Raw genomic sequence first — 13007 nt, forward strand, 5'->3', positions numbered from 1 at the left:
GCACAGTTTATCCAGTCCCTCTATTTCCTACGCCCATTATGTAGGTAGGTAGGTACCTAACCTAAAATGAGGTGATTTGCTGTTTTTCCAACCAAATCTATTATTTCATTAGATATCGACGACCACATACTTATGTGTGTTTGTACTTTTCTAACATTCGACAAACAGAACTATACACATTTTGTTTTTTTTCTGCATTTAACAATGAATTATTAGCTGTTTTAACACTTGAGCTATAATGTAGGTACCTACTATAGACCTTGTCGAATTATCTGTTGCCGTTTCAATAGGAGAAACAAGAGAAGTGTCATCCGCAAATAGTACAACAACGTCTTCACATAGCATGACAAATAATTGACGTACATAAGAAACAACAAAGACCCTAGTATAGAACCCTGGGCAACGGTGATTTCATCAGATGCTCCAGAGGATTGATGCAATTTTTCGGCTACTCAAATACGTCAACATGGCGGGGTAGAGATATTCATATGTACGTGTACGTATAGTCGATAATACTATCGATGGATGAGTGAGTTAAGATTGATCATTTCCGATCACAGTTGTAACTATAAATTTTATTACGTCTGTGGTTTGGTTCTACATCGGGAATCCTAACTATGTTGGCTGCGATCTTAGTTCCAACAATATTTTTATCTACATCTATGTCATTCTGATAACTAAGTAGTGTTTGAAAATCAAATAGTATAATTAATAGCCTATGATTCACATTATAGCTAAATCGCTGGACCGTTTGTGATGAACTTTAGTGTGGATGTAGTTAAATACCCGAGTTCAAATTAAGGTTGCTTTTTTTAATAAATAAATCCCCCAAAAGGCTGCAATTAGTGATGTACCGAGCCCGGGAACAAGGTCAGGGACTGGAAATTTTGCTGGAATCGCTGCCGGCAACGTTCCAAAAATAGGATTTTACTGGGAATATTGATTAATTATTCTACAAATTGAAGTCAAATATATTGACATTACATTCACATATGTTGATGTGCGCTTTGATACTGACATTATAAATTATTCATAATTCATAATATATATAAAATCCGAAAGTAATTATGATATGCACCAAATGTTTGTCGGACGACATTTACGTTTAAAGGGTTAAGAGGTAAATGATATCAATAACTAAGAGATAAATAATAGCAATTGTTCGTGTCTTCTTTGTAGTATTTATGTTCTTTTTAATCCTCGAGATTTCGTTTTGACTAAATTATATAAACTTTATGATAAGCAAATGCCAAAAGATTGTTATTAAATCGCTTGCTCTTTCGTTGCCCTTGAAGAGGCCTGTAGCAGGAGCGATGATTTGGACTCTACCACCACCAAAGGGTAGATCTTCCGTCACGCAAGGTGTTATGCCTGGAGAACCGCAGCACATATTGATATGTTTTGTTCCTGGCTAGATATTTTTTTTGCCAATTATGAAAAGCCATTTCCTTCGCTGAGATTTGTTCTTTGGTAAACTATCACGAGAAAAAAAATATAATAATATAACTTTGAGCAATTTATCGATAAGATTCCAAGTTCGATGATGTTCGACACTAGCATTTGTGTATGTGAATGAAATATTGGGAATATTAAAAGTTTCTAAAGCTCACAAATAAGAAGATTAAAGTAATAGGTTTTAAAACACATTTTATTAGATACACTTTATGATAGACAATAATTTAACGATATATTAACCACTTACCGGTGAAAGGTGAGATTCTGCCTATTATTGCTTTTTCTTAGGCCAAAATATGCTATAGAGCACTTCATCTAATAGTTTATGTTCGATTAATATTAGCACAGCTTCGAACAAATTCGAAAAACACGGGAAAACGTATAAACATCACGATGACAACTTCCCACGTGTAAATAAAAAGGTTTAGTTCGATGGCGTCCGCGGCAGCAAAGGCATATCGAAACCAATGAAGAGGGCGCTGATAAAAGTGTAAAAGTTTTATTTTCCGTAAAACCACTGTTACGAGAAAGAGACAGATATTGTTATTTCTGAGTCAAGTTGAACAATTACTGCATTTTCATAGGAAAGTTCTTTAGAGTGTCTAAACAGTCAAGATCAAATTAACTGTTGCTCAGTTCATCAATCAACCTAAGATATGTAAACAAAAAAGCAAAGATTAATTTTCTTTCGTATTTTTAATTTTATGTAGTATCTATGTGGTACTTTATAATATACTCCTATTTTAATTATATGTTGTAAGAAATGTCTGTTATAATATTAGCAGTTGCAAGTGATAGTGGTGTGCCAATATTTTCAAGAAAACGCGGCAACAATGAACACGTAAGTTATTAGTAAATTATTTAAAATTCAACATAAATTATTAAGTACATACTTCGGGATAATATCACACATATACACAAAAATAACTCTCTCTTATGCTCTTATGCTTTCAACGTTTGAGTCCTCCTACTTTTCTCTCTCCACTTTATCAGGCCTTTAATTCTAAGTCCGATAGAATATAGCTAAAGTTGAAAAAACTGAACTTGCACAAGTTAAAAGTTAATAATAAATAATATCTGACAAAAATTTCATGAAGATGCTTTTCCATCCGTTCAAGTATAAAAATATATACCTACTTAGAATATGAATATTCTTGGTATTTATTTTTTCTAGCCCTGGATTATTATTGAGCATTTTTTCAGATACAATTTTCAACGATCGCTTCGCTACATGGCATTAACATGTTCACGAAGTGCCACAATTTGTCAATGATCGATACAAAACTAGACAATGGGAGGATTTTATGGAAAGAATATTGTAAAAGGTAAAAAATGTTGCTTTTACCACAAGAGCCAATGGCAAAGCCACTCACTTTAATAAATAAATTAATATATAGATAGTCTGCTGTTGAATACATGACCTTCCATCATGACTGGAGCACTTTTCTAAGTTAAAATATTTGCTCCCTTCATGAAGATTCTCTAAACTACTGAAATATTTTCCATGTACATTTTAAACTGGAAACAAAATCCATAACTAATGATAGAATCTCTTGTATTTCTTTACTAAAGTTTGTTCAATTTTCTATATAGATTAATGGCAATTGAACGTTCAGAATGTTACTAGAGGTGGTCTGTTGTTTTAGTGTAACTCTGATTGGAATAGCTACAGGTGGACTTGAATGTGACTTGGAGTTACTATTGTCATGTGTCCACGATTTGATGATATTCTTCATTGGGCAGAGAGAATTGGAGAACTTTAAAAACATAGAACAGATCAAAAGAGATCTGCGGCAGTGCTACCCGATGCTGAATTATCTATTGGAATCCCTGGACCCCAGCACAGCGTCTGGTCCGTTGCCGATGTTAGATCTGATGCAATGCACTATATGCCCACAGGCACCACAGTTAGAGGTATGTCTTACTGTATATTATTCTTTCACCATTTTTTCTCCCAAGTATTTGACCCCTGGGAATTTCCAAGAATACATACACCTTATGTAATTCATGGTCGAATTTTATCTGTTTAGTTTTTAATTTTGACTTCCAAAGCGCATGTGGAGAAGAAGCAGTGCAACAAATTACACCGCAGCATTTACAAATATAGATCTCTTATATCTAAATCATGGGGGAATGCACTGCACATTGACTACATAAAAAAATGTGAAGAAGATATAATGGAAAATGTGAAAAAAACTGAGGAATATTATTCATCCTTGAGGACTTTAATGATGCCCAAAATAACTATTCCACGCGGACGAAGTCGCGGGCACAGCTAGTCATTAATATAATCCTCCGTTCTGTAATAGGCTTTCCTACAAAGCGCATCTTTAATGTACTTTTGGAATTTTTTATCATTAAATTCAAGAACACTTTGGAATATGTAATCTTATACAAATAATCAGAAATGATTTCCTTACCTTAGCCAACGGACGTGCTAGGACCAACAATTTATAATTGTTCTGCAGTGATTTACTAGTAGGTACATTCATCTACTTTTTTAAAGAGTTTCCTAACATGCATAATGTTATTAGTGCCGTGTGGTTCCCGGCACCAATAAAAAAAAGAATAGGACCACTCCATCTCTTTCCCATGGATGTCGTAAAAGGCGACTAAGGGATAGGCTTACAAACTTGGGACTCTTTTTTAGGCGATGGGTTAGCAACCTGTCACTATTTGAATCTCAATTTTATCATTAAGCCAAACAGCTGAACGTGGCCATTCCGTCTTTTCAAGACTGTTGGCTCTGTCTACCCCGTAAGGGATATAGACGTGACCTTATGTATGTATGTATGCATAATGTTATCGAATGTGTATTTCGAGGGCAATGTTAAAACATTTTGGTTTTGAAAAATTATCTAAGGGAAACTCTTTGTTTTAGATCGTAGATAGCTCTAATTAATTGCCCTTTTTTGTAAAAGGAAAAAAAAATGTGTCTGCTGCTGTTGCCACATCAGTCAAATGCCTTATATGACAAATAGCGTATGCTGCAGAACTAAGCTTTTTAGAAAGTTTCGAAATGTTAGCATGCCATTTCAAATTTTAATCTATTGTTATTTCTAAGAATGTAACTAGTACTATCAACAAAATCTAATCTTTTACTACTTATACTAATATCAATATTTGCCTGCTGCACATTGGGAAGTGTAAACTTAATGCGTTTATGATAGGCTTATGAACTTGGGAACTGGGGAGGTTAGCAGCAACCTGTCACTATTTAAATCTATCATTAAGCCAAGCAGCCAAAAGTGGTCTATAGGTATTTTTAAGACTGTTGGCTCTGTCTACCCCGCCAGGGATGTAGACGTGATTATATGTATGAAGGCGAGAGAAAACATGTTGACGAAATGTGCAGTCAGGCAACTGGGTCTGTAATGACACATCGGCAGCACGCGCTGGAGGCGTACAGCGCGCGCGTGCGCGGGCGCTGGGCGCTGCTGGCGGCGGGCGGCGCGCGCGCGGCGGCGGGCGCGCGCTGGGCGGCGCTGCGCGCGCGCGAGCGGCGCCTGCTGCGGCTGCTGCTGGCCGCCGCGCCCGCCGCCGCGCGCGCCACGCCCGTCTACCTGCCCGACACTAGTCCGCACGTTAGTAGTCTATTCTTATTTTATTGCATTTACAATGTGCCGGGTAGTTACCGCCACTTTACAGAAGGACCACTACATCTCTACCCATGTCGTAAAAGGTGACTGAAACAAAATGGACAAAGTCGTGAAGTGTAGGTTTTACCTCATGATCCAATACAGATTAGATTATCCTGCAGAGATTACGAAGGTCAGACGGGAGTCGCTTTATGTAGAAACCTGACTTAGGTACCCAATACAGGAGCATCAGGTCAAAAGGCGCACCCTGGGCACCTCACGCGGACAAACTAACATTTGGATGACCAACAGAAAATGTTACTGTAGACAACAAATTCAAATTCAAAATTTATTCATTATTATAGAATACTTTATATCGCTTAATAATTGTCAAAACGTTTGGTTTCACAACATTGGTTGACGTCAAATCAACCTTGGTATATCTACGCCATAGTAATTGTTGCCATGATTTTGTTTGTTAGAGATATGTCAAAATAATTTTTATTGTCAAATAGATATTCTTAATTTTATTTTGAATAATATAGTGATTTTTAACTGATTATTTCTCTCCTCTTTTCTCCTTCTTTTTACTGTAGGAACAAATAACTACCGTAGAGCCGTATGACTTTGGCCCTTATGGGTGACTTTATCCCAAACTTGGAAAAAGTTTGATCTTCCCGCCACACCATTCTCACAGACTAAGGCGTAAAAGTACACGTCATAATCAATAGATGGCGTTGTAAGACAGTGGGTAAAACAGTTTTAGCACTGTTGGACTTTGTTATGATTGGTTACTGTAGCTCGATTTGACAAGTTTCGTTGTCGTTGAAATATATGTCGGATAATGGGAGCATCTCTGTAGCATAAGTTTCATATGATCGTCGATAGATGGCGTAGCTAGATGGATTTTTCGCTAAGAAAACATTCAATGGCGTTTGTTAACTTATTATTTGTTATTGTGTTAAATTAAAGATTAATCAGTACTCAATAATTATGATAATTCGTGATTTGATTTTTGATAGTAATTTCTGCATTGTTTACGTAATAGATAACGGTTGCTATTTTTTAATGTAGGTACTGCGCCGGAAACGCAAGCGCGCTTGTTGCACCCAAACGCGTTTGGACATGACCCTCTCAGTCGTTGTTTAGAGCCGTGCCTTTACACATCGTTTTTTGAGGGACTTGTCTGTGACCGGGCAGTGACTATTTTTCTTTATTTAACTGTGGGGTAGTTACGTTATTGTTATTCGATTATTAAGTACTTTTGTATCTCGGAATAAAACTGTTTAATAGTGAAAGTGTTTTTCGTTGCCTGATTACCCACTCAACGCCCACGAAATGAATAATGAGGAAACAAATGTTTACAATGAGCCTCCGAAGTCGCCTCCGGCCACCGTCGACGCGACATATATATACTATACTATATGTCGTTGAAATATATATAGTCATGCTGTGCAATGGTATGTGTTCCTTACTTAGTTCTATGAAAATTGTACTAGCAAAATAAAGAAATGTTAATTTATGTAATGAAAATTGGTTTTTTCTTGCCTTTTGAAACATTTCTGAATGATTACTTTGTCCCAACGTTAAATAAACTTACGATTACTAGACAAAAAAAGGAGCGGGCTAATGACAATCGCAAAAAAAAAAAAAATGTTTTCGAATATTATACTCTACCGGTATACTTCCTACATTACATGCATTCCTTCCTATATTAGCTTATAAAATAAACATTTCAGAGCCAATTAGGTTCGGAAATACCAACTACACACAGTCACAAAAAAAAACATTAACACAATTGTAAAGTGCATACATACTATGAACAGTATTATACGAATTCAGAAGTTAAAGAAGAGAAAAAGTTAAAGAATCTTCCATACAACAAACGTCCAGCCCAGCAGGTATTTGAAACAGTGTTGTAAAGATTTGCCTACACGACACAAAATTGAATTTTACCTGTAATTTGTCCATACTACTGGATGGGGAATGACGTCGGCGATATTTAGCGGGGACTGAAAAAGATACTGTCGACAAGAGCTTAGGAAATCCACAATATAAGTTATTAACTTCAGCAGGTAGCTTTTGTGTACTAAAGATATGGAAGGACTATTTTGAAAGTTTATTTGAAAAAAAGGAAGGAAATAAGAAAGATTTCTGCTATAGCGAAGAAAAAGAGAATGAGATGGAAGGCGGAATTGAAATGTTCGCGGAATTGAATTGTGGAAGCACTTAAGAGTATGAAAGCGGGAAAGGCTGCTGGGTGTGATAGAGTGTCGGTCGAGATGCTTAAAGCAGGAAAAGGCGTAGTAGCTAGTCAGTTGTACTGCCTTTTCAATTTGTGTTGGAGAGGCGGCCGACGTTGTTTTTATGCTTTAATCATAAAATCTTTGCATGGGCGTTTTAGAATTTCGCAACAGCCACATAAGTCTAGCGAACACTTGTTCCCGCTGTAGGTGGCGTTCCGCGCGGTGACGTGCAAGCTGCTGTCGGACGTGTTCGTGCTGGTGGTGTGCGGCGCGACGCCCGCGCTGCCGCAGCTCGAGGAGCTCGCGCTGCGCAGCTGGGAGCCGCTCGCCGCGCTGCTGCACGAGGCCCGGCTGGCCGGCCCCGCCGGCTTGCCCGCTAGCGTGGCGCTGGACAGCGCTGTGTTGGGGTGAGCCGGGCCATGAGGCGGGAGCTACATTCTTTAAGCACTCTTGACATACGAGATCATACGACTTTGGCCTGTTTTAAAAATTTGTTCGTTCCATTGTGCGAAATTAATATTTACTTAAATGTATAATTTTAGCATCCTGGTGGTAAACATATCGTCCCGCGAGTGCGTGTTGCCGCGTCCGCCGGGCGGCCGCTCTCGCGTCCCGAGACTCGACGCGCTGCTGGGCTTCTACCGCGCCGCCGCCACACTGCTCGCGCCCGAGACGCTCGAGCCAGGGACTGATGGCGGTGAGTAGCACGCGCTGCTGGGCTTCTACCGCCCGCCGCCACACTGCTCGCGCCCGAGACGCTGGAGCCAGGGACTGATGGCGGTGAGTAGCACGCGCTGCTGGGCTTCTACCGCCCGCCGCCACACTGCTCGCGCCCGAGACGCTCGAGCCAGGGACTGATGCCGGTGAGTAGCACGCGCTGCTGGGCTTCTACCGCCCGCCGCCACACTGCTCGCGCCCGAGACGCTGGAGCCAGGGACTGATGGCGGTGAGTAGCACGCGCTGCTGGGCTTCTACCGCCCGCCGCCACACTGCTCGCACCCGAGACGCTCGAGCCAGGGAATGATGGCGGTGAGTAGCACGCGCTGCTGGGCTTCTACCGCCCGCCGCCACACTGCTCGCGCCCGAGACGCTCGAGCCAGGGACTGATGCCGGTGAGTAGCACGCGCTGCTGGGCTTCTACCGCCCGCCGCCACACTGCTCGCACCCGAGACGCTCGAGCCAGGGAATGATGGCGGTGAGTAGCACGCGCTGCTGGGCTTCTACCGCCCGCCGCCACACTGCTCGCGCCCGAGACGCTCGAGCCAGGGACTGATGCCGGTGAGTAGCACGCGCTGCTGGGCTTCTAAATTTTGTCACCTTGTTGTCTTAAGTTCTCGGCGAACAGCTGGTTATTATAAAAGTCGTTTGTTATTGATCCTTCGAATTTCCTAATGCCAATTTTCCGTGCATACCTATATCATCAACTTCCATTTACACTAGTATTAAGATTATCTCAAATTGATTTCCTCCAGATGAGTTTGAACGCTGTGTGAGCGAGACGTACTGGTGCTCGGAGTACCACAAGTGCTACGGCTGCCGCCGCGGCGAGCTGCTCTGCTGCGCGCTGTTCCCGGCCGCCGTGCCCACGCACGCCGCCAGGTAACTCGCGCTCTGCGGCCACTGCGTTTGTAAGATGGAATGCAAGCAATGCATGTGGGGCATAAATTCAAATCCTACTTCGACCATGAACCAATGACTTATCAGATATATACATTAGTTTGAGTGCTAACCAATGCTCTTATGGTGAGACTTACGGAAGTAAAACATTCAATTTCAAAATTCAAAAATTCAAAATTTTTTATTCATTATTATAGGATATTATTATATCGCTTAATAATTGTCGTATGGTTTAACAACTTGGTTGACGTCAAATATATTACTTAAAAACTAAGTTTACTGCCGCTTCCAAGGCGTCAGTGCAGAAGAAGCGGTAACAAACTGCACTGCAGCATTTTCTTCAACAACGTCAACTTCACAATATTAAATTATACTTAGAATAGAATGTGGACGGGAGAATACATTGTTCACGGGAGATTTATATATTTATGAGATTTAATATTGAAAAAAGAAATATATATATATATATATTTTATGGATTGCCAATTTTAAAAAGATTTATGTACAGAGTGTACTGAAATTTTGATTTAAGTTCAAATTAAACTACAATTAATTACGAGGTTCCTGTGCCAAGCTCGAGCCAGATGTTTTTATCATTAAGGTAATCATCAGTCCTATAATAAGCCTTCTCACAAAGTACTTTCTTTACATACTCTTTGAATTTTCGGTTGGGCATATCAAGAACAGACTCCGGCAACCTATTATAAAATCGTATACAGTTCCCCATAAATGATTTACTGACTTTGCTAAGCCTATGAAACGGCATGACTAATTTATGTTTATTACGTAAATTTCTATCAGTTGTGGCACTAACTTTTTGAAAAAAAGAGGTATTTTTCCTAACATACATTATAAGATCAAAAATGTACTGGGACGCTACTGTAGGTATGTTTATTTTCTTAAAGAGTTGTCTTAACGAGTCTCTTGGTCCTAAGCCGTAAATTGCGCGAACGGCCCTTTTCTGAATTATAAAAATAGTTTGTATATCAGCCGCGCTACCCCATAAAAGTAAACCATAAGATAACAAGCTATGAAAATAGCTGAAATAAACAAGCCTAGCTGTAGCTACATCTGTCAATTGTCGGATCCTCCTAACAGCATAAGCGGCAGAGCTAAGTCTATTGGATAGTTTAGAAATATGAGCACCCCACTGTAGCTTTGCATCAATTATAATTCCTAAAAACTTTGTATTTTCAACAAATTCTAATTTCTGGCCTTCCAGTATTATGTCAGTATTGGCCTGCCTTACGTTTGGTAGGGTAAATTTAATGCATTGGGTCTTATTAGCATTTAAAAGAAGATTGTTGGTTGAGAACCAGATAGATATGGCCGACAGTATATTATTAACCGAACTTACATTTTCGCTATGGCGATCTAATTTAAATATTAAAGAAGTGTCATCGGCAAACAGCACTATACCCGCCTGTTTTTCCACCATAAAAGGCAGGTCATTGACATATACCAAGAAGAGGAATGGTCCTAAAATTGAGCCCTGAGGAACACCCATTGAGACGCTTGATCCGCTTGACTTTACTCCATTAATATCTACAGTTTGAAGCCTATCAGTCAAATAGGATGCCATTAGTTTAGTTGATTTGTGGTCAAACCCATATTGACGAAGTTTACGCAAAAGTGTCTGATGATCTACGCAATCAAATGCTTTAGAGAGATCGCAAAAGACTGCAACTGAATCCTGTGAACTCTCCCACGCGTCATAGATTTTAGTAACAAGTGCTACTCCCGCATCAGTGGTGGACTTCCCGGCAGTGAACCCATATTGTTTTGTCATGCCATTGTGAGGCAACCTGCACATTCAAGTAACTGAATGTGTATGTTACCATCATCCAATATGAGTTAGGTTTCTCTGCAAAGGTTAAGGAAGTCAGACGGGAGTTGCTTCGTATATAAACCTCACTCACCCAAATCCATGTCCAATCCAATCATGATCCATGGTCATGAGTGATCCCCGGACTCCTCTCCTGAGTGGTGAGGACCCAATACTATCCGAGACCAGTGCCAGGAGGAAGAAGCAAGTGTGTAAGGATGTGTGTGTTTTTGTAACTCTTTCATGTAAAAACTTCTGAACGGATTTTCATGAAACTTTGCAGTATATAGTGATAAGTGCTCCAAGTGTATACACTGTAAAAAATTAACTGGACAAACATTAGAAAACACAAGTGCAGTGGTATACTAGTACTAGTTGGTTCAAAAAAATATATTTAGCTTAGACATTGGAATAAAATAATAAGTTAAAATTTATAGAGACCTTAAACGGCCGAAGTCGCGGGCAACAGCTAGTCTATGTATAAAACATCGTTTACTGAGTGAATGACAGACAATGCACAGCCTTAACTAGTGACTTTAGAGACTTGAAATTCAAAATGTAGATACCTTTTCTGGTTTAGAGGTGCACTAAGGGAGGATGTCCCGAAATTCCCACAGGAGAAGACTTACGAAATTTTTGTTGTACGCAAGCCGAGCCGCGGGCTGTCTCTACTACTTAAATATAAAAAGTAATACATACATATGGTCACGTCTATATCCCTTGCGGGGTAGACAGAGCCAACAATCAAAAGTAATATACAGTAGTATTTGAAAAAAAATTGTGATAGGATATCAAACAGTGTTATAAAGGAACGTGATGTGAAGGGAGATATACATAGGTTGTTGTTGGCCCGGGGCACACGCGGCGCTTTATAGGGCTCCGGGCTGTGAAGGCACGACTTCACAAGAGCTAAGATGATTTAATGTTACGTCTTGTGGAGAGGATGAATTTCAAGCAGGTTGTCTTAGAAAATATACATGGAGAATCTGTATGGCTAAATATTGGAAAGAGAAGCCTTGAACTTTATATAATTAAAGGAGCGTTCACATCTGTAGACTATTTCACTAAGATGTATGGAAAAATAAACTTACTTTCTTTCTTCCTCAGGTTGATGACTCATCAGATATTACAAGACTTAAGCTCAAACAAAGACATGCATTGGTAGCCCTTGCTTCAGCACGGGCGCCCGACAAGCAGACTGAACTTGCAATATATTGTTAAACTGTGATGCGCCCTTCTTATGCCGTGTAAGACGAGGAAGCAATATGTAATCTTCCATTCACGTTAGTTGTAAGTGTAACGTGTAATTGTTTTGTATAATAATAGATATGCAAGCTTTTTTAATCTCCTTGTATAATTTTAGTTTAAACATATGTATAAGTTTAGTTTACTTTTATAATCATAGATGGCGTTATCCCATATTGTTTTTTGGCCTCATTGGAGCTCACTTGTCAAATTTATAGCTCCGTAATAAATTAAATGAAATAAATATTTTAAAGTTGCTCGCCGCCTCAGTGTGTATTTGTACTCGCGGCGGAAGGTCGCGCTCGTGAAGCTCTCGCGAAGTGCAGTGTGTGCCTCCAACTCTTGACTTGTGTTGATTCGGACGGAGATGCGATGAACGATAATACAGTGTGAAGAATTGGCGTGTGAAGATGCTGATGCTGCCTGGAAGATCTGCTGATGCGCGATGTGTGGCATGTCTTAGAGCTATTTTCTTCTGGTTTCTAGGCAATGAAGTCGGCATGAAATTAAAGTGCTTGATTTGCCTTTGTTTGTTGTAGTCATCTCTTATCCTTGATTTTCCAGGTAACTTTTCGGTAGGTATGTTTTTTTGGTTATTCGTATGCCAGGTATAACAAGTATATTTGGTATGGTTCTGGTAATTAGGTAAGTATGATGGTATTGATGCTTAACCTTTTCAGCGCCAAAGTCTGATTGATATATCAGACGTTTAAGTTTCGTGCCCTCGCCGCCAAAGTCTGATATATCAGTCAAATAAATCTTACCAATTTAGCTGTATTTTTTCTTATCTTTATAGTACCTGACGACATATGCATAACATTTTTAGACAGTTCATACTTTAGTTAATCAAAAATAACAATTTCACGATTTATTATAATGTTATTTGAATAATAAATTATCAAAAACAAAACCATGTTTATCAGAGATTCTGACTTTTTTTTTTATTTGAACCCTCAGCGCCAATGTCTTATATATCAGACATTAGTGATGTTACATTACAATGTTACTACTTAAACCAGAAATCTGGAACTCTCAAAAGAA

The 13007-nt window shown here is 39.4% G+C and overlaps 1 protein-coding gene across 2 annotated transcripts; it reads left to right on the forward strand.

The window, feature by feature from the left end:
• The first annotated feature begins 1903 nt into the window (after positions 1-1903).
• Positions 1904-12888, forward strand: LOC106129112 (protein fuzzy homolog). 2 transcript variants are annotated; one of them, XM_060947622.1, is made up of 8 exons: positions 1904-2296; positions 2659-2780; positions 3102-3369; positions 4845-5039; positions 7487-7686; positions 7822-7976; positions 8752-8878; positions 11829-12888. In XM_060947622.1, exons 1-8 carry the CDS (start codon positions 2219-2221, stop codon positions 11884-11886), a joined length of 1203 nt encoding a protein of 400 aa, XP_060803605.1. In that variant the 5' UTR covers positions 1904-2218; the 3' UTR covers positions 11887-12888. The 2 variants fall into 2 exon arrangements, with proteins under 2 accessions (XP_060803605.1, XP_060803606.1); XM_060947623.1 differs by lacking the exon at positions 4845-5039.
• Positions 12889-13007: the final 119 nt, after the last annotated feature.

This window comes from Amyelois transitella, chromosome 14 (assembly GCF_032362555.1).
Source record: "Amyelois transitella isolate CPQ chromosome 14, ilAmyTran1.1, whole genome shotgun sequence".
NCBI classification, from domain to species: domain Eukaryota; kingdom Metazoa; phylum Arthropoda; class Insecta; order Lepidoptera; family Pyralidae; genus Amyelois; species Amyelois transitella.